This window comes from Musca autumnalis, unplaced genomic scaffold (assembly GCF_047663935.1).
Source record: "Musca autumnalis isolate F117 unplaced genomic scaffold, ASM4766393v1 scaffold_1, whole genome shotgun sequence".
Taxonomy (NCBI): domain Eukaryota; kingdom Metazoa; phylum Arthropoda; class Insecta; order Diptera; family Muscidae; genus Musca; species Musca autumnalis.
In genome coordinates this window covers 294,758,493-294,785,061 of record NW_027411644.1, presented here as the reverse complement: position 1 = coordinate 294,785,061, position 26,569 = coordinate 294,758,493, and the positions used below count along the sequence as shown (strand labels likewise).

Below are 26,569 nucleotides of genomic sequence, written 5' to 3'. Positions count from 1 at the left end.
AATTGGCTTCTCAGTTTTTGAAATGATGCCTTTTTAGTGAAAAACCGAACTCTTTAAGTGTCTAGTATTCCCAAATGAATGAGAATCACACTCACTTTTCGGCTTTTCCAAAGAAACACCAAAATCAAAATATTCTGCAACATGTCAGTACGTATCAACTAAGAATTCGTCGAATTCTGTTAGTTGAAAATAACATCACCACAGTTGCCTGTGAGGTTGTTATTGGAATTTTGCTTTTAACAAAGCTCCATTTGCCCGAAAATTATGTTGAGCCAATGGGGGAATACTCCACTCAAGCAATCGAAATGAGATTGAATCTTCAACAATAAACAAAACAAACAAAAAACAGCCGAGGCAAACAAATCTGAAGATTCTTTATTTATAATCACTTGCAGATCCCGACTAATTAGCGATGCAATAAAAATACAAGGGCCAGCAACGCGGACCGGGTCGGCTAGTAAATAATAAATACTAAATAACAAATAATAAGTAATAAATAATATATAAAAAATAATAAATAATAAAAAATAAATAATAAAGTAAATAATAAATAATCTACATAAGTAACAAGTGCGCCAAAATCAAAAGGTTTTTTCCTCTGGGGGACCCCCATTAACACCCAAAAATTTGTGACGATCCAATCAAAATTGCGATTACAAAAAAATTAAAGAAATTGGATGTATTACCGACTATTGCGATATCTCCGTTATTTGGCCACCTACGCCAACCTGATTTACATCATTGTAAAGATGGGATTTTCTACTTTCATAGTCAGACTTTGCTTTTGGAAGATCCCTAACCAAAGCTGTGATATTCGTCATTATTATTAAAATCGCAAAAATGAAAAGTTGTGTTCTACTAGTGGTGATATTTTCTACTTCCATTAGCAGGTTTTGCTTTTGATATACCCCATACAAAAGAGGAGATATTAGCTTTGAAATAAAGTGTTGACTTTTTCTCCAAATAAGTTTTTACCCATTCCGACCCCTGAATATTATCCAACCATCACCAAAATCTATAGGCTTCTTCCCCTCCGGCACCTTTATCAACACCCAAAATTGGGTGACGATCGGATTAAAATTGCGACAAGGTTTAGATGGACAGACGGACGGACACACATAGCCAGATCGTATGTATGTATGTATGCGTTACAAACTGTTTTGGCCAAACCCAAATGATAATACCCTCCCCACATAGTGGTGTAGGGTATAAAAATTAAATGTCGATCGTTGGTAATGTCATCAGTTGAGGAATTTTGACCACGCCCATTTTTTCAATTTTCAATTTTTATCTTTTCTATCCGAAAACAGTCTACATATTTTATTATATTCCTGAGGGGCGGGATGCGTCTCCTATGCGATATTTAAAAAAACGCTATATATGCAAAAATTACGCATGTGTCGTTTTAAAAATGTACGAACAAATCTACAATCTACGGTTTAAAAATTTACGAATTAATCTACAATGTAGTATTTCTGTGCGGCCTAATGACCCGACTATCGCTTTAGGATAAAGACAGGGGGCATGGACGATCATAAATCCTAAACAGCATGAATGAGCAAAAAATCCGACAGTCCGTAAGCGAAAAGATAGGTTACAGACAAAACCTGTTGATCTGTTGATAAATTTTAAATCCTCCTCGGTTTGACGAGAACTCATTACGACGCTTCAGCAACGCGGACCGGGGTCTGCTAGTAATTCATAATTTAATATCCTCTAAACCCTTCAAGATGTACGTGTGTCATCCACAATAAAATATAAGCATCGAAATATTGACTTCAATAGTTTTTTGTTCCTTAAATTGGGGGTGCTTTTTATCAAATTTTTGTTTGTATTTATACCCTACACCACTATGTGGAAAGGGTATTATAAGTTTGTTTTGGTAAAAATTCATGTAACACCGCGAAATATTCGTCGGACACCCCAATGTGGTATACCAATCTTCATATCTCGGCGATATAAAGCGATTTTGAGATGTGTGTCCGTCCGTCCGTGTGTCCGTCTGTCCATTATAAATTGTAATCAAACTCCAGACCGCAATTATGGACCGATCATCACGAAATTTGGAATGGAGGTCCGTTTCACCTCAGAATAGATCGCTGTTTTTTTGGTGATGATAGTGAAATATTTAGCGGGTGAAATGGACCAAAAACATAATTTTTACCCGATTTTGTAGCTGCTCTGTAAGTCGCAATAACAGTCCGATCGCCTCCAAATTTTAAATAAGGTAAGAGTATATGACAGAGAAGAAGCTTGCAATTTGAGATGGCGATCAGATAATATTTAGAGGGTTAAATGGACCACAACTTTTGTGTGGAAATTGTGAAATTGTTTAATATACAGCTTATATCATTTTCCTGGAAGAGACATTCCGGGCAAGTAAACTATACTTGGAAGAGGAACGCTTGACCTTTCTATTGATTTCAATTGTGTTGGTGTACATGATAAGATAACAGAGTTACAGCCTAATATACCCTGTTATTTCTTGGTAGTGTAATCATAAACACGCTAGAGGTCGCAATTATAGCTCAATAGTCACGAAATTTTGCACGAGGTAAGACTTTAGGTTGAAGAAAATGCCTACAATTTTGCATGATGATCTGATATGATTTAGCGGGTGACATAGACAGTGTTGCCGAATTTGACGATTTATCGTCATTTTGACGATTTTTTGGCCTAAAATTGAAAAATGACGATTTGACGATTTTATGGTCCAAAATCACGATTTTTCACGTAATCCCGAATTGCATGAAATAAAACATGATAACTATATTTTGACCAGAATTTCACGAAAGTCTTTAAGGACAGCAATATTCCGAACTCGGTTTCATGAGCTATTTTAATGTTTTTAAACAATTTCGAGACGGAATGGCTTTATTTAGGCACATATGTACATAGGTGGAATAGAGGTATTTTCATAGTTTTTGCCTCATCTTAGATTTACATAAGCTGAACATTTTCATGTAGGATTGTTAATGAATGAAAATATTCCTTTAAAATTTTTCGATATATAATACTTCCGACCCATGTCCTCTTTAATGAGAGTTTTTGTCGATTTTCGACTGCCCATCAACCAAATTTACGTTTGAGGGAACAATTTCTTGATACTTTGAACGCGTTTTTTTCGAAATGGCATTTTTGAAGTCGGTGCCAACGATAGCTCGAAACCGAATTGACCGATCTTCACATGGTTTGGTGAGCTTATTAAACAAATAAAAGGCTGCCCTTAAGCGAGACAGTTTTTTAAAAAAAAATTGCCAGATTTTTTGACAAAAAAAAAAAACAGTCAATTTTTTTTGTTAAAATCAAAATTTTGACTTTGACAGTTAATTTTTTTTTATAAAAAAGTTTGTTTAAAATTCTGTTTCGCCTTAAGGTAAGACTAATAGGTTCTTAAAATGCTTACACACATGTGCGATAATCGACCCATTCGTTTTCGAGTCATCGTTGGCATCGCAAAACGCTTTTATAAAAAAGGGTTTCGCAAAAACAAAAAAAATTAGTTTTTGTGGTCTGCCCAAATAGGGACAACCCTTTAAGTGAGATTGGGTTATATTTATTGCTGTGGGTTGTATATTTTATGTTGTCGGTCTCATTGACAAACCTATCGGCTAAAAAATTGCATTAAACGGTAACCAAACCTAGTTTTGGATAATGATGACGATTTTCCAAATTTTGTTGACGATTTGACGATTTTTTGACGATTTCCGACCAAAAACTGTCGGCAACGCTGGACATAGACCATTACTTTCGTATGAAAAATAGACAAATTTTATTTTTGGTCCATATTTTAATTCCTGGATGGGATATACCGGCAAAGTAGCCCACATATGGGAAAATAACTACTGACTTTTCCCCTGATGCAAATTGCAATAATGTGTCTGCTAGATAACGGGCTACTGCCTAATATATAATGGGTTTTGTGTAGAGAACCACAATTTCCTCCCATGGTACAAATTGTCTCTATCATGACAGAGAAATTTTCAGTTCAGTTCTCCAATTGGATGTTTTATACAAATATTGTAGCACGGGGTCCCCTCGCCACCTATTTTATACCTCAGGATTTACAGTAAAGGGGAAACATACAAAATAGACAAAGATGTGTCTCATCGAAATAATGGTTTTAGACCCCAAGTATGTTTGGACGAAATTAGTTTCAGACAATTTGGAGTCGATTTAGCCCTGTCCGTTCATCTGTCTCTCTTATTGTCTAGCTGGCTGGTGCGCACGATAACTCTCGAACGGATCTACCGATTCGAACCAAATTTTATACTTCGTAATATTTTGCCCAAGAGAGATGCGAGAAGTCTTCTTTGTCCCGTATGGGATGTTTGTGGAACAATTATTATAATATTTTGCCCAAACTTAGTTTAAGTTCAAATATAGGCTTTCAAAAAATTGTGTGAACGATAACTGGCGAAGTGAGCAATCTATAAATCGGGTAAGACTATATCGATCCACACCTTCGGGTACGTTCCCCACAAAATTCGGAAAAGTGAAATTTAAGAGTCCTCTCGAATCGTTTTGAATTTGTTTTTCAGCAGATTGTCATTGCTGTCCCCTTTACGGTGGTACAATTGCAATAGCAAGCCCATACTTCCTGAGATTAGGGCCGAAAAGCTCCAAGAAACCCTGAAAAACAAACAAGAAATCTAAATATAACGACAAATCCGCAAGATAACTCTCAAGGGGATTTTCTGATTGGTCCAAACTTTGCACATCGTATTATTTCATCTAGTCATGTATCAGGTTGGAATATGGACTATATCGGTCCAGTCCTTCGAGTACGTCCCACACAAAATTTGGAAATAGCGCAGTCTGAGGACTCGTATCGGATCTATTTGAATTTTTTGAATTTTTTTTCTTTTCGCGGTCCCTATTGCAACGGTACAATTTTTCCGGGATAAGTCCATACTTCTTGAAATAATGGTCCAAGGGAGGGACAAGGGAGGCTTCTCTTATATCAATGGATTCATATTAAGTTATTGATATGTGACCTAGTTTTTATCGCCGAGTGCGAACGGCGTGTCCTAAGTTGCCGCTTGTAAAGACGTTTTTCATGGTTGAAATACTCAGGAAATATCGCCAGCATTACTAAGGGATATTTTGCCACCGGTGCAAATTTGATGTGGCCAGGCCTAGGAATCGAACCCGGATATTCAGCTTCTAAAGCGGTTGAACATAGCTAATTCCTAGAGGTTGCGGTGTAGGGTATCACATGGTCGGCCCGTCCGACTATAGCCTTTGCTTACTTGTTTTTAAATAATAAGGATATAAATAAATAAAAAGAAAAATTAAAATATGTAACCTTGTGTTTTTAAAAAAATATAATTTTAAAAAAATGGCCGACACTGTATGTAATAAGATATAGACACGACAGTGTGATGATGTGCACAATAGAATATTTGATGAATTATCAGAAAATTGAATGAGTTACAGTATAGAACATAACTGAAGTCACCTTTAGGGCAAGCACTTACATATTTCATATCTTTATTAGACGCAAAGGATAATGATTTAATGGCTATTCCTTAATCAGAAGTATTTTTTAGCCAACTGCATACGAAGTATTTTATAGCCAGCTGTACATAAATAGACATCATATGAGCTTGGATATACTTTGTAAAGTTTCTTTAAAAAATATATCGAAACCCGTTAATTGATCAATAGACGCTTTTTAGGGTGTCCAAAACCGGTTAACCGGTTTTGATTTACAAAACCGAAACCGGTTTTCGCCAAAAACGTAATTTTCGGTTAACCGAAAAAACCGGTTATTTGTGTCGGTTAACCGGTTTTAAAAAAGTAGTAATATTTTTAGAATTTCATTACAATTGTATTCTTGAAAGTAAACTAAACTTAACTAACAAAAGGTACGGCTAAATTATAAATGTCAGATGAAAAATCAAAAAAAATGTCAGATACCTTTAAACTTGAACATATTTTGTGTAAAATGTCACCACTCCAATATAGTTCAATTGAACGATCTATGAAAAACTGCGTATACGTAATATCACACGGTTGTTTGAATGACGTTATTCATACGTTTTTGAATTATTACAGTAAACTAAGAACTTGTCGAATTTAAGGTTGTAAAGGGTAACGATAACATAGTACATTTTAATTCCGGCACGATAATTTGAGGTTCTCAACGCAAGAAGGAGAATCCAGACTTAATAAAATGTAAATATAATTCCTTTGGTACACAATCGTATATTTGTAAGGGCTTTTACTATTCTTAGAGCACAATTTCTGACTTATGTTTGCTGTCTCCACTTTAAGGTTAAATGTTAAATAACATGTATATTATCAGATAATTATATAATAACGAATTAGTTATACTTAATTTACCCCTATCCGCACATTTTCAATCAAATATTTATCAATTATGAGCAATTTTGTACCTATTTTACAAAACCGGTTTAAACCGGTTAACCGGTTTTGAAAATTGTTGAAAACCGAACACCGGTTTTTGAAAAAACTGAAAATTTCGGTTAACCGAAAACCGTTTTGTTTGGAAAAACCGGTTTTTTGGACACCCTACCGCTTTTGTTATGCACTTGCCTTCCTTAAAAAAACATTTACGAGGCATGCCATCCTATGATACACTCTATGTTCACAATTTAGAAACATATGACAAACTAGTTTAATCCCTTTTTTAACAATTCTAGAGTGTTAACTGGGATGAAAGTCCAAGTCAATCGAATTCAAACAACAACAAACCAAACATACAAGCCGAATAAAGTTATTTGTCCAAACTTAGTAACTCCAGATAAAATAAAAACAAAATAAAAAAATACGAAATTTGTGAAAATATGCGTCTGAGTGATCAAAGGGAAAAAGGACGACAATACCACTTTTTTGACACGCGGCGGCGGCGATATTATCATCCAAGACACACACACATTGCTCACAACTACAAATCCCAAAGCTCATGAATAATGTCTCCATATGAGCCAAGTGTCCATTTAAATACTTTCAATTATTAATCACACATAACAGCAATAACAACAACAGCAACACCAACAGTGTCATGTGGAACTCTGTCGTCGGAAGTCTGGATGAATACGACAACAAATAGCAAAAGTAGACAAAACGATTCAGTCCACACTCACTCACAACGGACTCCACAAATTGGTTATAAAACACTCTGGCGCATTTACAACTTCCTTCGAAAAGGAAGTGGGTGACCACCGCTGTGTGTAAGTGTGCTGCACATAAAAAACGTGAAGTGCAACACTTTCACATAAGGAAATCATCGTTACAGCCAGCCATATTGCATGTGTGACCGACCTCCTGCCAACAGACAGAAATCCGTTTGTAATAAAAAACGCAAACAAAGAGCCGTAAATCCTTGAAGACGTCTCAACATCAGGACATTGTGTGTGCAATGAAAGCCCAGCACGCGATTTAAAACGTAAAAAACGCTCGAAAAGGAAACGTTGACAAATTCTTACAATTGTCATTTGGACGGAAGGAAGAGTGCTATGGAGTAGTGATATTTTGTTGGGCCATTGAAACATAGCACACAACATCGTAAAAACTTTCGAGGAGGACAACGACCACATCGTTTAATAAAAAGGATAACAAAGAGGCCATAACATTTTCGTATTTTTTTGTGCAGACTACAGTGGTCTATGGGGAAATATCTTTTTTAAATTGGTATGTTTTATGTTTACAATATTAATTTGAGATATTGTTGTAATTTTTAAAAAATTACGTCATTTATTGAAGTATCGGAATACGCAACTTTTAGAATATTTATAAAGTATTTAAAGGTCAATTCAATTCGTTGCCTAGGCCACTATTGTTATCGGCATTACATCAAATACATTAGGGAAAACTAATTATTCAATACCGACTAAGTTGCGTTAAATACGCAACGTATACAACTAAACCAACTTATATAGTTTTTAAATAAACAGATAATAATAACTGGTAATCCAAGGTGGCAAGTTTGCTGATAACCTACGAGGAAAACTTATTATACTGACAACATAAGAGAATTTTTATACCCTCCACCATAGCACAGTGGTGACACTTACAAGGGAAGTTATGACAAAAATACTTCTAGATAATATATCGAACTAAAATTTTTATCAATCGTTCTTAGTGACCTGAAGATACTCTAATAAAAATATTGGAGTCCTAGGTCCACGTTTTCGCGTGGTTCCCATATAACGAATCATCCTGAATTGTGGTATTTTACTATTACGGACACATTGTTCAACCGAATTCGCTGTAATCCAGTACTAGGAGTTCTTATAGCAAACTCCTAGTACTGGATAATAAATATAGTAAAATCCCCCGAGAAAAATTGTCAATATTGGTCCATGATTTGCTATATTCCTTACATGATTTCTTTCTCCATTTAATGTATATTACATATATTAACCAAATTTTCTAACGGAATAGGCTTTAATAGTGAACTTAGAGTTTAGAACATCACCTTATAAAAAAATGTGATATGGGTCCACTTTTGGTCACAGCTTTCATATAGGGTTTCTATACTCTTTCTGTACTTTATAGGATTAAATCACCTTTTTCTGCAGAATTACCTGTAATAATATATTTTTGGTTCTCAGTGTAGGAAATCCCTTCTTAAATTGGTGAATATAGATCCACGTTTGGGCGAAGTCTAACATTAGAGTGTCCCACAAAAAAAATGTATTAAAGTGAAATATTCCAAAACAAAAAACAGAAAACTACTCTACAAAAGTGCTTTAACATTGTAAAACACTTTTAATATAGACCCACAAAATAGTAATTGTTATTGTCAATACAACATTGTACAGTAGTACAGTCGAACCTAGATTATCAGTGATGGTCGGTGATGCCTCACGGATAACCGATTTTCCCGGATAATGGAGTTAATTTTTAATGTAGTTTTTAAACACATTTTTAAGTAAAATCAAGTAAGCAAAGGCTATAGTCGGACGGGGCCGACCATGTGATACCCTACACCACAACCTTTAGGAATAAGTTATGTGCAACCATTTTGCACGCTGAATGTCCGGGTATGATTCCCAGGCCTGGCCACACCAAATTTTTAACGGTGGCATAACACCCCTTTGTAATGCTGCCGATATTTCCTGAGTATTTCAGCCATGAACAACTCCTCTACAAGTGGCAACATAAGACACGCCTTTCGGATTCGGCGATAAAAAATACGTCACATATCAATGACATACACAGAAAAAAAAATTACTTTATTATAGGAATAGTGTTCATAAAGTCTTGCCAAAGTTCAAATTTCTGCATTTCAAGAACACCTTTCATAAAGCAAAAAAATACTGGTTTCTTCTGAGAGGTTGAAAAAAAAAAAACAATTTTGGCGAGTTGTTTTCTCTCTCTTTTTCTTGCGTCTCCTTGTCTGAAACCTCTTTTGGTACACAACTCTTCGGATACGTTCTTTCCTATTTTAACTGAGGACCGAGTATCAGTTAATGCCATTCTACATGGCTTGGAATACCTTTGAACGTAGGGGGCTGTCGAAGGCTGCTTTGTAATCGACGAAAAGGTGGTAGGTGTCGATCTGCATCTCTTGGGTTTTCTCCAAGATTTGCCGCAGGGTAAATATCTGGTCAATGGTGGATTTGCCAGGTCTAAAACCGCATTGGTATGGTCCAATTATTTTATTTACCATTGGCTTTAGTCGTTCGCATAATATCCCTGACACTATCTTATGGGCAATAGGGAGAAGGCTTATGCCTCTATAGTTACATCATATAGTCTTGTCTCCTTTCTTGTGGAAGGGACACAGTATACTCTGTAACGACACCTAGGGCCCTTTTGCCGAGGTTAGCTCGCGGTGGCCAAAGTTCGTCACAGAAATTTATTTCTGTCAGTGACAGGAGTAAGGAAAGACACAAAGGTGTTTTCAAAGAAGGGTTATCCCGCTTTATTTAGATGATTTTATTACGTCGCCTTAGTTTCCAAGACCTGGGTCGGTCCTCGTGTTAACCACGGCGGCTTTAGCGTGGTAGCTCCCGGAGTCTGTCCGTCGGTAGACCTGCACGGAATCAGGACGGATATGTATACCAGTGGCGTTGGACAACTCACTGGTCGTCGGACAGCTTCCCAATACCGCTCTGCCTGTGGTATTCCCGGACAATAATTCCTTGGGATTCCTTGGTAGACAATGCTCTCCTGGTGGCGTGTGGCAACTCACCAGGCTTCTCGCTCGCGGCTCTGCGGCGTCACTATGCCTGTTCCGGGATTTCGTGGGGGACAAGGCTCCTCTGGTGGCGTGTGACAACTCACCAGGCTTCCTGTTCAGGATCGCGATGGGTTCCAGTGGCGTGGGACAACTCACTGGGCTGGCAACCGGCTACTCTATATGGTCGGAAGTGGCGTCTCAACTCACTCCCCCGATTCTAGTGGCCTTACACAACTCACTAGTTCAAAATGTCCCCGGTCGGTAGTCGTTCACAGTTGGCGTTCACTCTACTCACCTGTGTTCTTGGGTTGCCTTGCACTCTTGTTAGTATTAACCTGCTGACGTAGACTCCACGTACTGGATTCGCGAACTGATCCCTGCCCTAATTTCGCCACATCCTTTTATAGTGCGATGTAAACAACCCCGCCTACCTTATCCACTTGCATGTTGTTGCTTGTTGTGCACTTCGCGGGAATGCACAAAGGTTCTCCGTGCAGGCATCGTGTTGTTGCTTGTTTACAACCAAGTGGGGTCGGAATGCACAAAGGTTCTCCGTGCATGCATCGTGTTGTTGGTTGTTTACAACCAAGTGGAGTCGGCATGCACAAAGGTTCACCGTGCATACATCGTGTTGTTGGTTGTTTACACCCAAGTGGAGTCGAAATGCATAAACCGCAGGCGCATTGTTGTTACATGTTTACGCGCATACACCGAGTCGTTTACTTGCAAGTGCATTCGCTAGCAATGCAGTCGCCAATAGAAAACCTATGGACGTGCGTTTTGTTGCTAGTTGTTTACTTGCAAGTGCATTCGTTTGCAATGCAGTTGTCACTAGAAACCCTATAGACGTGTGTTTTGTTGTTAGAAGTTTACTTGCAAGTGCATTCGTTGCAATGCATTCGCCACTAAAAACCCTATGGACGTGTGTTTTGTTGCTATATGTTTACAACGATAAACTCATTTGAATATCGTTGGACGTTGGTTTTAAAAATCTACGCAACGGTAAGTTGTTTTGATCCTTAGAGTATGAAAACAACTTCGAGGGTCAGATGGACAATGTAGAGAAAACATGACATTTGGTTAATTCAATTTATGTTATATTATAAGGTATTCAGTTCAAATTCAACGCTATTATGATATTAATATAGTACCATCCTGTGGTACCAGTCTGTGTAGCCGGAAACGAGCCAGCGACTTCCGGCGTCACAACTCAGGTTCCAGTCGTCGGGTACGCGTTCTTCCTTCCAGATGGTGCTAACTAGCTGATGAATACACCTTATAAGCGTGTCGCTTCCGGTTTTGAACAGCTCATCTGGTAAGCCATCAACTCATGCTGCCTTACCCAGCAAAAATTCGGATCCATTAGTCATTACGTAACCCATTACAAAGTAATGTAAACAAGCTTCTTTTCGCATTACAAGTAATCTGAATAGTAATGGGATACTTCTTAAAAAAATTACAAGGCAAACCTACTTACTTTGCTCCTCACTAAGTAATGAGGACGGTGGCACAGTGAGTGTGTGTCCGACTATAAATCCTAGGGTTGTGTGTTCAACGCTCACTGTCGGCACGCGAGTTTGTTCAATTAAAAAAATAACAGTTCGTGGTGCACATGTGCACTGCACATTTAAGTTCTTAAGCAACCCTTAATGTTCGTGTGCGCGGCATAGTATGTAGTGTCTTTGGCTAGAAATCAGAGGGTTCGTGTGTTCAACTCGCACAGCGAGCGAAATAAAATAAAGTAAAAAAAAAGTAAGAAGTGTGATGAAATTAAAAAAAATCTCTACATCAACTGTTCTAAAAATAGAATTTTTTTCAACTTACTTTTCAACTTCTCGTGGCCACAAATTAACTAGTTATTCTAGTGGTTATAAAATAACTACAAACTGAGTGCGACATGCCCTTGTAAAAATAATGGGTAAGAAAGAGGGTTTGCTAGTAGTTACGGCTGCCAAAAATCCCTTACAAAACCCATGATTTTGGGAGGACTTTTTTGCTGGGTATTATTCTTTAGCCGGTTTATTGTTGTCTTTACCTCATCTTGACTGGGCGGTATACATTCAGTACCATCTTCTGGGATTGGATCTGTGGTATCTTCGCCGTCTTCGCTACTATCGGAAACTAACACATTGAAAAAAGTGTTCTTTCCATATCCCGAGCACACTATCTGTATCAGTTACCAAATTACCTTGCTGGTCTCAACAGGAGGATGTGCTTAGTAGAACTTTCGGACTTCATGCTGTCTCCTGTACATCTTTTTAACACTCCCGGCTTTCCATTTCTTTCTTTTTCTTGCGGAAAGGACGTTTCTCTTCTCTCCTTTTCTCCCATTAGCTTACTCGTGCGCTACGCGTTGCTACTGATTGTAGAGCAATGTCGTGCTTTGATATTGTTAAAGTTACGAAGTTTTCACACACACACGACCCGAACGCAACGAAATAGCACACAAATGTTTTGATTTGTTTTTGTTTTGCAGCATGCGTGCATACAACGTTACTAACACACTGTCAAAAGTTGGAAATATTGAGAATTTTGTGTGCCCTCTTCTTGGTCGGCTGTGTTGCAGAGAAGCCCTATATGCCACATTTTTCTCTTCGGTAGCAGCACGACACTCCTGGTCATACCATGGATTCCTTGGTCGAGGCCTATGGTATCAAAGTATGGATTTTGCTGCTGTTTGCATGGAGTGGACAATATTTTGCCATAGTGCTGATATGTTATCGGGACGAGGAGTGCTTTCATTAAGCAATTGTGCTAGTTGGATGGAATATGCTGTGGCTATCTGTTGTGTTTGCAGCTTACCGATATCCAACTTCTGGGTTGTATCTGTTCGTGCTTTATTTGCAAGGTTTATACTGGTACGTACCTTTGGTGCAACAAGCTAGTGGTCCGAACCTATGTTTGCTACTCGGAACGATCGTACATCCAACAGGCTTGATGAATGCCTTCCATCTATCACAATGTGATCAATTTCATTACTTGTTCTTTGATCTGGAAATAGTCAAGTGTCCTTATTAATATCGAGATGTTTAAATCTGGTGCTGCTAACTACCATGTTTTTTGCAGCTGCAAAGTCTATCATCCTCCTACCATTGTCAGATTCTTCACTGTGGTGACTGAATTTTCCGACTGCTGGGCCAAAGATATTCTCCTTTCCAATTTTGGCATTAAAATCGCCTAGAATAATTTTAATGTCATGGGCGGGGCAACGGTCATAAGTTTCTTCTAAGCGGTCGTAAAATATATCTTTGGTCAGTTATACTTGTCTTCAGTGGGAACATGAGCACAAATAAAGCTGATGTTGAAGAATTTTGCTTTTAATCGATTTGTAGCAAGTATTTCATTTACTGCTAATTTACTACTAACCCGACGCCAAAACCCAAGTTTTTAACGTTCTTATGGGTGAACGCGCGGCACATGTTAGCTCGCTACTTTTAATGGGTGTTAAAGACAGCTCCCCAGGTGACACCACGGGGAGGTCAGTGTCCACTTGAGATGAAAGAGGGACCAAGATAAATCCGTTCCTTGGTATCTTCCATCCCCTACGTCACCCTAAGTCACACTTTAACTTGAAAAAATATTCAAAAAAGCAAAAATGTAGTGCCTTAAGGTGGTCGAATATGAATTTTGCCTCGACTCTGAACACCATCTCCCAGCAAAAATTCGGATCCATTAGTCATTACGTAACCCATTACAAAGTAATGTAAACAAGCTTCTTTTCCCATTACAAGTAATCTGAAAAGTAATGGGATACTTCTTAGAAAAATTACAAGCCAAGCCTACTTACTTTGCTCCTCACTAAGCAATGAGGACGGTGGCACAGTGAGTGTGTGTCCGACTATAAATCCTAGGGTTGTGTGTTCAACGCTCACTGTCGGCACGCGAGTTTTTTTAATTAATAAAAAAACAGTTCGTGGTGCACATGTGCACTGCACATTTAAGTTCTTAAGCAACCCTTAATGTTCGTGTGCGTGGCATAGTATGTAGTGTCTTTGGCTAGAAATCAGAGGGTTCGTGTGTTCAACTCGCACAGCGAGCGAAATAAAATAAAGTAAAATAAAAGTAAGAAGTGTGATGAAATTAAAAAAAATCTTTACATCAACTGTTCTAAAAATAGAATTTTTTCAACTTACTTTTCAACTTCTAGTGGCCACAGAATAACTAGTTATTCTAGTGGTCATAAAATAACTACAAACTGAGTGCGACATGCCCTTGTCAAAATAATGGGGAAGAAAGGGGGTTTGCGAGTAGTTACGGCTGCCAAAAATCCCTTACAAAACCCATGATTTTGGGAGGACTTTTTTTGTTGGGCTACTATTAAATGACGGAACTAGTTAAATATATTTTTGTTTCACGTAAATTATTCTTAAATATTCTCTATCCAATAAATTATTGCACTTATTTCTGCCATATATGCTATAAATAACGATTTTACTAATTTTTGAAGGCTGTTCGAATATGAGTTTTGCATACTGTATAAGATATGTTGTTGAAGCCATGTTCAACAGCAGAGACGTCCCCCTGACTCATCACTTTCTTGCCATCACTATTTCGTTTTAGTTTTTTTATCGTTATCAATTAATCGATATCATGAATTACTTATTTTAGTACATTCCAATATTTTCTCTCATAAACTTACTCTTTTATTACTAATACTCACTCACTGTCAATGTATATACACGTATATATCTTGACATATTTCGTACATAGCGCTAGGAGCGCCTTCTTATTTTAAAACCTTCAATTTTGTAATTAGTCTTATAGAAGATCTCAATAAAGCAGGAGCTTTTAATTTGAATTGTCCTAGAAAACTGGATATTTGTTTCGCTTTTCTGGGAACTCAACATCAGAATTCTGAGTAAAGACCAGAATTCTTCATATGTTAAATGTCTACATAGCTGACCTAGTGCAGTTCTTCCATCTGATTAATGTAAAAATATCCACCGTTAAATCCACTACCACACTGTTCATCACTAGGACCCAGCAAAAATACCCATTACAAAACCTCCTACTAGCCCATTATTTTTACAAGTCACTAAAAGAAGTAGTTAAATAAGTAGTCACGACTTTTAGTAACTAGCTACTAAACTACTTATTTTAGCGGTCAAAAAATAACTAGTAAATTCGCGCGACATGCCCTTGTTAAAATAATGGCTTAGTAAGAGGTTTGGTAATGAGTATTTTTGCTGGGGACGGTTGAAATAATGCTTCCACTGAACATAGGTGTCGATTGTTCGAACAATAACTACCTCAAAATATTGGGCTAAAGTTGATAGCATGTATATGTCGTCTGCGTAAGCCACAGCTATTTGCGATAAGATCAGAAGTAGGAACATGGTCCTCGCTGTCTGGCAGCACTTGGGGTGCTGACAAAGAAACCTTGTTGACCACTTCCAAAGCAATAGGCGCCGGTCTGTTGGAAGCGGCGCCAGCGTTGTATGCAAATGTTAGCGCTACGCAGTGGAAGAATATTCAAACCTGTTAGAATGCCGCCCTGAAGACTCAACAGGGTGTAACTCAATACACCAGTGGACATAAACACAAAAATATGCTGTCGATACAGTATTACATTGGGTGTTATCGCCTTGAGCACCGCTGCCACGATATATTGGTCAGGAGCGATATGAGATCATGATCTGGCCTATCTGACAGGCTTGAAGAGAATTCATACAGATTCAGTTAATACAGACATTACAAAACCACAGTGTGACTGCCGTAATCGCAGCAGAAGAACGCCAACTGTAAACGACAACACGAGTGATTTTAGCATAGTTAACATCAGGACGATGGAACGGCCTCAATTCATATTGGGACCAAATTGGTGGCACTATACCCACCAAATGCCCTACATGTGGTTTGAGACCGCATGACGAGCTGCATTTGTTTAGCTGGCCATCTAACCCCACTCACCGTCTCCTGAATCTTCATGGACACAGTCAGTCCAGCTTGCAGCATTTTTGACTCTGGATACATAGGAACCAGAACTAGATAACTGATTAAAATATACGAAACACCCACACAATAAATTTCAGCTATTCCAGATGTATAAACATTTCCCCCAACCGAGAATATCGGATATATTGAAACGTTGACGCGCACAAACAAATTTCTAGAGAAAAGTTTTGTAGCCCCAACGAACACTAAATACCAATTTTCAGTAATTCACAACCTTCAAACCGCAACCGAAAATATATATCAGAACGTAAACCGATGTAACCCATTTTCAATACCAAACATCCTAGGAGAAATGGAAACTTCTGTACCAAATTATAAAGCTCTATCTAAATATTGCGAGCTGTATCTTGATTTTAACAGATGAACGGATTATATTGACTTAGAATTTTATGCTTTATGCTGTCTCCGGCGAATATTTTGATGTGTGACAAACGAAATGACAAATTTAATTATACCCTCCATTTCGAAATATTGTTTTGAAGAAAGGTAAGAGCTAGGCACATAATTGAAGATTACACTTTTGTATGATGTTCGAATAATATTTATCGGCCGCAATTAACCATAACATTTGTTTGACAAATGTCACATTTTTTCAACTATTACCAATAATAAAAGCTTCACGACCCTATAAGAAAGAAATTGCTTGATGTAACATCACATGATGGGTAAACTTCATATAACAACAACCACTGCCTTTTTTTCTTTTACAGATACTCATTAACTAACTCATCCATCACAAAAATGGGGGGAAACAAGATGTCGCCAAGACAATTACGTTACTGTGCTGAGGCATCAACATGTGAGCAACAACCATCGTTAAGGGCAAAACTACGACATGTTTGGAATAAAATATTTTTCGCCATAATACGGGTGATAATATTCATCGGCCAGCTGACACTGTTGGCACCATTTTGGATTGAACGAAAAAAGAGCCCATCAGGTTCGACGCGTCTCTATTTTCGTACTCATCGTATCTTTACCGGTATAGCCATTGGTTTCTGTGTCGCTCTAATAGTGGTAACACCATATTTGGCAAAAATTATACCCAATCTATACGACACTTCACGCAATAACCAAGATACTCTCTTCAAAAGAATTGCTCAATTTACGATGATAGCCGATGTTGTGGGCACTTTGTTAATAATGGTTGGTCAAATTTGGCATCGTAATCAGCTGGTGGAAATCTTGAATAGCTTTGTCGATCTACGGGAGAAAATTATTCGTTATTATGATAAAGATTTTATAAATTTCAAAACATTTTTAGCCTTTATGGTGAAGGTCGGTTTAACCTGCTACGATTTGTTGATGTGTTTGCCGTTTTTGTTTACGGGTGCTTCACGTTTGGCGGGATCGGATATTTTTGCCTTCGTCTCACTGGTGGCAATGCAACATTTAACCTCAATATTTGGTTTGGCAATATTTACAACAATATTGGGTCTGCTTACATTTTCACTGCAATTAGAACGACAGCTAAAGGATTTTGAGAATATTTCAAGCAATCTGAAAATGTTCAGGATAATTACATTGCAAAATGCCTTACAGCGTTTGATTTCGCTTGTTGTCAACGCCCTGCAATTTGGCATTTTCATAATGATGCTGATTAAATTTATTACGATTTTGTGTAACATTTATGCCTTCTTGGATTACTATGTTAGCACGGATCGTGTCTACACCATCTTCATCATGTACGTGGTGAGCGTATCTATGGAAATATATTCGATTATTCTAATGGCATATCTCTGTGAACGTAGTCAACGTAAGGTGCGAGATTTATTTTTGAATCGTGAAGAACAATATTTTTTGAAGGTATTTCACATTTAAAAGTTAGTGTTGCTCACAGCAGTGGAATATTGATTGAATTCATTTGTTTTTAATGTTGTCCTTTTTTTGCTTTTCTTCATTTTTACAGATGCCAAAGATATATGCAATGGTGGAGACGAGTGTCTTATGGCCTCAAATTGAAAAATTCAATATTTTAAACTTATTTATTTTGCACAATGAATTTGCTTTATTCTTATTAGCTTATTCGGTTAATTTTCTTGTTATTATAATGGAATTTGAAATTACTAAAGCTGGTAAAAAACTCTAAAAAATCGTTTGTATTTGTGATCAGAGGTGGCCTGCCAGAAAGTGTGACGTATATTGCATACTTTTCAAACGTATAATACATACGTCAAAAACGTCGTTCACCTATCGAAAATCAATAGGTTTTTGACAAAAGTTATTAGGACGTTTAAACACGTTTGGAAGGGAGAACATTTGTCATTAATCTAATCCAGAAAAATATCCCGTTAGGTCTCTAAGGTGATGCAAACTTATGAAGACCTGAACCCCAAGAGAGCATCGGGAAATGTATACACATGTCTCTATTGAACTATTTTTTTCTCCAAATCGTCGAAAGGAAATTTATAGAATGACATTGCAAGCACACAGTGAGGAAAAACACATGAAGTCTGAGTAGCCACGTATGTTTTTATTAAAGCACGCGGCACCGAGGATCTTAAACAACACATAACAAGTGAGCAAAGACTATAGTCTACCCTGTGTATAAGCATTTCCGTGATTAACATTTCTTTTAGGAAGATACTAAATTGTTCACCTATCCGGTTTTCATACCAAATGACGTAGGACGAACTGAACCGAAATAATTTATAATTAATTTTATTTTGCCTAGTACCGACTGCTTGGTACTGATTAAAAGCTTTGCTGGTCTTCTTGAGTAGTATTTGTCATTAAAATAAAAACTTAAAAATATTAAAATTTGGATAGCTTAGAACCTTTTTGCCATAAATCTGATTAATTAACAGCAATGTCACATTTTGAATTAATTTACAGCTTAGATGGTCTATTTCATTATCAAGTTCTTTCCTTGCAATATGTTCAGCAGAAGCGGAAATATCTGACATGGAAATAAATTGGTATCCCACCGTTTTGCTTTCCAACGTCTGAAGCATTACACCTATTTTGGTAATGCAATTGGGAACATTTCAACGTTCAAAATGTTAGAATGTCATTGTTGAAACGCATCCAACTAAATTCAAATAAAACAAGTAAGAAAGTATCAGTCAGCTGTGCTGACAGAGATAAACCCTCAGCCACTAATCCACAAAAAAAAAAAAATAAAGCAAAACAAAACACAAAACCAAACACAATAATTATGTGTATATAAAATATTGTTACGAATGTAACTGATAGGTTTAGGTTAATTTAGTTTAATTTCCGTTAATTTAAAAATTTGAATTGTAACGTAAAGTTTTTATTACGCAGTTACTTTATTTAAGCAACAACAACTACCATGTAGAACTCTCTTCATTATTCTAGATGTTACTTTACCTTTTATTAATGTGCTTTTGTCTGTTTTGCCATAATCATGTAATTATCGTTTAGTTGCTACTTCTTTCTTGCATTTGTTTGTTGTTGTAATTACGTCATTACTGTGCTTGTCGTCCGCCTGTATTCCCCCCATGTATGTATGTGAGTATGGTTGTTCGCTTAGTGCGAATGTGCGTCTGTGTGTTCGTTGCACAGATTCGAGGTGTTGCCAGACTTTCTGGATAATTCTAGACCAAGGAGACTTTGGGGTATAAATACAGGGGAACTGGCAATGACGAGTGGAGTCGTGTTTTAAGCGTTGAACTGAACAGATCGGTTAAAGAATTGCTGCGTGCTAACTAGAGACTAGCTGTGTGCTAAGTAATTAAAGTCGGTTCCGAATAAGTGTAATAAAGTAAATAGAGCATTGTAGAAACGTAATCTAAAACGAACCCTGTTTTATTTGGTACAAATCGTACTGGGGAATAAAACAACGTCTACACGGAGATTAGTTAAACCTAATTCCGTAACAATATGTTTATTTTGTATCACGAGTTTGCTTTAAAATCTGTATGTGCCGTAATGTGGGGCTATACCAAATCATTGACATATACCAAACATTTTTGTATTTATTTTTTTCATAAAGGACTCGAAATATTAAATAACATTAAACTAAGTTTGGAAGAAATTTTTGAAAAAGTTTTAGAGTTATCTTGAACGATAGCTATTTGAGTATGTACCGGCAGGGTTTTGGAGCTTGGACCATTATCTCAGGAAGTATTGGCTTATTCTGGGAAATGATTGTACCGTTTTAAAAGAGGCCTCTAGAACAACCTACTGAAAAAAATATAAGCGATGCGAGAGCATCACTCACTTCACTTTTTTCGAATTTTGTGTGGGAGGTACCCAAAGGAGTGGACCATAGCCCATATCCCAACCTGAAACATCACTGGATGAAATAATATGATGTGCAAAGTCTGCACCAATCAGAAACTCCCTCCAAGAATTATATTGCGGATTTCCCATTTTGGGTGGTGCCGTCAGGGTTTCTTGGAACATTTTGACCAATATCTCAGGAAATATGGACTTGCGCAAGAAAAAAATTGTACCGTCGTAAAGAAGCCGCGTGGACAACATACTGAAACAAATTTCAAACTGATCCGAGAGGAGCTGTTAAACTTCACTTTATCGGAATTTTGTGTGGGAGGTACCCGAAGGAGTGGACCAATATAGTCCATATTCCTACCTGATACATGACTGAATGAAAAAATATGATGTCCAAAGTCTGCACCGATATAGTCCATATTCCAACCTGATACATGACTGAATGAAATAATATGATGTCCAAAGTCTGCACGAATCAGAAACTCCCTGCAAGACGTATCTTGCGGATTTCCCATTTTGGGTGGTGCCGTCAGGGTTTCTTGGAACAATTTGCCCAATATCTCAGGAAGTATGGACTTGCGCAAGAACCGTCGTAAAGGGAGCCGCATGGACAACATACTGAAACAAATTTTAAACTGATCCGAGAAGAGCTTTTAAACTTCACTTTATCTGCATTTTGTGTGGGAGGTACCCGAAGGAGTGGACCAATATAGTCCATATTCGAACCCAATCTATATATAGAAGGAATAATACGATGTGCAAAATTTGAACCAAATCGTATTGCTCCTTTTCGAGAGTTGAGTTTGAACTTTTGTTTGGGAGGTACGCGAAGAAGTGGATCGATAAGGCCCATCTTCGAACTTAAACTAAGTTTGGACAAAATGTTACGATACTCAAAATTTGTTTCGAATCGGTTGATCCGTTCGAGAGTTATCGTGCGCACCAGCCAGACAGACTGACGGACGATATGGCTAAATCGATGCAAATTTCTGCAAATTTTCTGAAACGAATTTCGTCCAAACATACTTGGGGTCTAATTTCGATGAGGCACATTTTTGGTCGTATCAAAGAGTATATACCCTTTTAGCCTAAAGGCTGAGGGTATAAAATTGGTAATTGGGATGTGAGCCAACCTATTTTGCATCATAATGAAGGTGATATTTTCCTCATCCATTTACAGGCTTTCCTTTTGGAATACGACTACTAAAAGCGGAAATATTCGCATAGGAATAACGTTTTTAATTTTTGTCCACATACATAAGTTTTTTGCCCACTCCGACTCTCGAATATTATCTGACCATCACCAAACGCAATGCGCTTCTTCCTCTCTGGGAGCCCTATTAACCACCAAAATTTCGTGAACATCCGTGGAAAAATGGGATGTATTACCGACTATTGTTATATCTCCGTTATATGGCCACCTACGCCAACCTACTTTACATCATTGCAAATATGGCATTTTCTTCTTTCATAGTCAGACTTTGCTTTTGGAAACTCCCCAACCAAGGCTGTGATATTCGTCATTATAATTAAAACTGAAAAAATGGAAACCTACTTTACATCGTTTGAACGGTGATATTTTCTACTTTCAGAGTTTTGCTTTTGGTATAACCCTTATAGAAGGTGAGATATTAGCTTTAGAAGAAACTTTGATTTTTTTCTTCAAATACGTTTTTTGTCCATTCCGATAATATTATCCGACCATCACCAAAATTAATAGACATCTTCCCCTCCGGGACCCCCATTAACACCCAAAATTTGATGACGATCCGATCAAAATTGCGACCTATAGCGTGATTACAAGGTTTAGATGGACAGACAGACATACGGACGGAAGGACACGCATTGCCAGAACGACTCAGACATTCATTTTGGTATACATGTATAAGTATGAGTGTACGACCATTATTTCGATGCGTTACAAAATTTTTGGCCAAAACCAACTTATAATACCCTCCCCACATATTGGTCAAAGACGTAAAGTAATAAAGACCCGAACAAATGCATTTTCCAAAAACATATGATAATAGTTTCACATTTTGGTTTCAGATGGCTACACAACTCATTGGAAATGATAACAGCAATGTCAATAGTTTTTGATTCCCATTTCTCGCGGCAGAAAACATTAACGTTGTGTTTTGTGGCTGAAATTTATTTCTTCACTATTTCTTATTTTTTATTTAATAAAAAAACAAAAGTCAACGCCTTAAAATTTGAGTTTTAATGTTTTTCTTGTCAATATTCCAATGAGTAACAGTTTTCATTTAACAGAATGTTGCTATGATGTCGTAGCAACAGAGGTTAACTCCCTCTACAGTTAATTTTTAACAATTGACTTTTCCTATCTTGTAATATTGACATCTTTGTATTGGTGTAGGGTATAATAAACCTGTTGGATGCGTTATTTGACTTAATATGCCGATAATTTCGAAGTTCCACTTCCATCAAGTTTTATGCATAATTTTTAGTATGAATAACGTCATAAAATCTAACGTGTGAGGTCACGTATATGCCGTTTATTCATACCATTGATATGGGCCATTTGAATTGCGTAGTGAACTAGATAGTTCCATATAGTTCATTTGGCACAACTCTAGTATACAATTTCTTCTATAGGAAAGATTAAAGTATAACCCGTCCTCTATAGATAAATTTGAGGTCCAATCTTTCCTCTGTAGGCAAGTTTGAAGTATAAAATTTCTTCTACAGGAAAGTTGGAGGCACAACCCTTACTCTATACGAAAAATTGAAGTTCAAACCGTATAATGTACATTTTTTCAGAGGATTAATATTCACATTTTTTCTAAGACAGAAGATATTTTATTCAAAACTCACCCTTGCAGCTGTTTTGAGGCCGAGACACAAGGGAAAGCAGGAAAAGGAGAGATGTGTCATGTTCGTCAGTGTTAATACCTTATAACTCTACGTTTCTTCGGAATCTACTGCTGAAATCCTCACGGATGCTCGCGCTCAATGACTCAGCAAATTGATAATTTACCTTTTTCGTATGTTCAAGCACCACCCAGTGAAGTGTCGATTTATTAGTTTAATCCATTTGTGGTTACTTTGCTATTGTCCCCCTGACTTTTCGTTCAGATAGCAGAAATCATATCTTATACCACAACACTGCTTATTACTAATATAGTGCCTTTTTATACCCTCAGCCTTTAGGCTAAAGAGGGTATTTACACTTTGATACGACCAAAAATGTGCCTCATCGAAATAATGGTTTTAGACCCCAAGTATGTTTGTACGATATCCGTTTCAGACAATTTTGAGTAGATCTAGCAATGTCCGTCCGTCTGTCTGTCTGTCCGTCTGTCTGGCTGGCTGGTGCGCACGATAACTCTCGAACGGATCAATCGATTCGGTTCAAATTTTGGGTATCGAAATATTTTGTCCAGATTTGATTTAAGTTCGAAAATGGGTTATATCGGTCCACTCCTTCCGGTACCTCCCCCACAAATGTTCAAAAATTGTCGCAAAACTTGTGCGCACGATAACTCTTGAAGGGAATAACCGATTTGGTCCATACTTTGCACTTCGTGTAATTTCTACCAAACTTAGATCAGGTTCCAATATGGACTCAATCATCAAATCCAAATTTGGTACTTTTTGTACTCATAAATACGAATTTTCAAAACTACTTCCATTTTACACTCCAAATGTAGCCTACGAAGTACGAATTTCCAAATTATCTCAATCCCATACTCTAACATCAATGTTAATTCGAAATTTCAGGGCTCTATCCGTTCACCCTAAATCCAAATTTAGTTCCACTTAGTACTTTTCGTAAACTTAAGTACAAATTTTCAAAACAACTTCCATTCTACAATCCAACAGTAGCCAGTCTTATACTCCAGCAGCAAATTTTATTCCAAATTTCAGAAATTCAGCTCTATCCGCTGACCCAAATCTTAATTGTACGAAATTTATTACTTTTCGTAACCCATAAGAACGAATTTCCAAATTGTCTCCATACTACAACATCAATCTTAATTCAAAATTTCAGGATTCCAGCTCTATCCGTTCGCCCAAATCGTAATTCTACCAAATTTAGTACCATTTAGTACCTCTCGTACCCATAAGTACGAATTTTCAAAACTACTTCCATTCTACTCTCTAACATCAGCCTTAATACAAATTTCAGGATTCCAGCTCTATCAGTTCGCCTAAATTATAATTGTACCAATTTTAGTATCATTTAGTACTTTTCGTACCCATAAGTACGAATTTTCAAAACTACTTCCGTTCTACTCTCCAGCTCCATCCGTTCACCCAAATCGTAATTGTACCAAATTTAGTACCATTTAGTACTTCTCGTACCCATAAGTACGAATTTTCAAAACTACTTCCAGTCTACCCTCCAACTGCAGCCTTAATTCAAAATTTCCGGACTCCAGCTCTATGTCCCAATTTACATTGGGCGAGTTTACTTGCGGCAATTGTCATTTTGTAGGAGAGAGAGGTGAGGCATATGGTAACCCTTTGCCTCTCAGCACCCTCTCTCACCTACAAACTGACAATTGCCGCAAGTAAACTCGCCTAATGTAAATTGGGACTATCCGCTCAACCTAAATCCAAATTGTACAAAATGTAGTACCATTTAGTAAGTCCATATTTATATTAGGCAATTTTCCTTTCGGCAATTGTCAGTTTGAAGGTGAGAGAGGTGAGGCATATGGTAACCCTTTGCCTCTCAACACCCTCTCTCACCGACAAACTGACAATTGCTTCAAAGAAAATTGCCTAATGTAAATGTAGCCTTAATTCAAAATTTTAGGATTCCAGGTCTATCCGTTCAACCTAAATACAAATTGTACAAAATTTAGTACTTGCCGTACCCATAAGTACGAATTTTCAAAACTACTTCCATTCTACTCTCTAACAGCAGCCTTAATTCAAATTTCAGGATACCAGCTCTATCCGTTCGCCCAAATCGTAATTGTACCAAATTTAGTAATCTTCATACCCATAAGTACGAATTATCAAACTACTTCCATTCTACCCTCTAACTGTAGCCTTAATTACAAATTTCAGGATTCCAGCTCTATCTGTTCAACCTAAATCCAAATTGTACCAAATTTAGTACCATTTAGTAGTTTTCGTACCCATGAGTACGATTTTTTAAAACTACATCCATTTTACTCTCCAACTGTAGCCTTAGTTCAAAATTTTAGGATTCCAGCTCTATCCGTTCGCCCAAATCATAATTGTACCAAAATTAGTACCATTTAGTACTTTTCGTACCCAGAAGTACGAATTTTCAAAACTACGTCCATTCTACTCTCCAACAGTAGCCTTAATTCAAAATTTCAGGATTCCAGCTCTATCTGTTCAACCTAAATCCAATTGTACCAAATTTAGTACTATTTAGTACTTTTCGTACCCATGAGTACGATTTTTTAAAACTACATCCATTTTACTCTCCAACAGTAGCCTTAGTTCAAAATTTCAGGATTCCAGCTCTATCCGTTCGCCCAAATCATAATTGTACCAAATTTAGTACCATTTAGTACTTTTCGTACCCATGAGTACGATTTTTTAAAACTACATCCATTTTACTCTCCAACAGTAGCCTTAGTTCAAAAATGCAGGATTCCAGCTCTATCCGTTCGCACAAATCATTATTGTACCAAATTTAGTACCATTTAGTACTTTTCGTACACATGTGTACACTTTTCCTAAACCACCTCCTTATGTCAACTGTACCTTTTAACCTTGTTTCTCACACCAAATTTCAACCTATAACCTTTATTCGTTCACAAAGTACGAATTGGCACCAAATTTAGTACACTTTAGTACTTTTCGTACACTTATAGTTCGAATTTCTAAAAACCCTTTAGTGCATCTTTCCTACACTCCATCAGTAACCTTCATTCCAAATTTCAAAGTTCTAGCTCTACCGGTTCGCCAAATACAAACCGTACCATATTGTACCTTTTTGTACTTTTCGTACCCTTCCGGTTCGAATTTCCAAAAACCCAGCCTTATCTGACCCCTTCGGACCAAGAGTGATCCACACCCAAAATTTCAGGATTCTAGCTTCAGCCGTTTCGTCTGGGCGTTGATGAATGATTTATTAATATAGATATATATATATATATATATATATATATATATATGGACTCAATCGGTAAACTCCTTCGATTACCTCCCACACAAAATTTCGGAAAAGTTCGGTTTAGGACCTGCTCTCGCATCGCCTTGGTTTTTGTTGTAACATCTTGTATTCACTGTCCCCTATACGAAGGTACAAGT

The 26,569-nt window shown here is 37.3% G+C and overlaps 1 protein-coding gene across 3 annotated transcripts; it reads left to right on the top strand.

The window, feature by feature from the left end:
* Positions 1-7,021: 7,021 nt before the first annotated feature.
* Gr89a (Gustatory receptor 89a) lies at positions 7,022-19,253 on the top strand. Of its 3 annotated transcripts, XM_073964263.1 has the most exons (4): positions 7,073-7,199; positions 7,265-7,659; positions 16,822-17,934; positions 18,021-18,204. In XM_073964263.1, exon 3 carries the CDS (start codon positions 16,853-16,855, stop codon positions 17,930-17,932), a length of 1,080 nt encoding a protein of 359 aa, XP_073820364.1. In that variant the 5' UTR covers positions 7,073-7,199; positions 7,265-7,659; positions 16,822-16,852; the 3' UTR covers positions 17,933-17,934; positions 18,021-18,204. The 3 variants fall into 3 exon arrangements, with proteins under 3 accessions (XP_073820363.1, XP_073820362.1, XP_073820364.1); XM_073964262.1 differs by having other exon boundaries at positions 7,022-7,659; positions 18,021-19,253; XM_073964261.1 differs by having other exon boundaries at positions 7,025-7,659; positions 16,822-17,917.
* Positions 19,254-26,569: the final 7,316 nt, after the last annotated feature.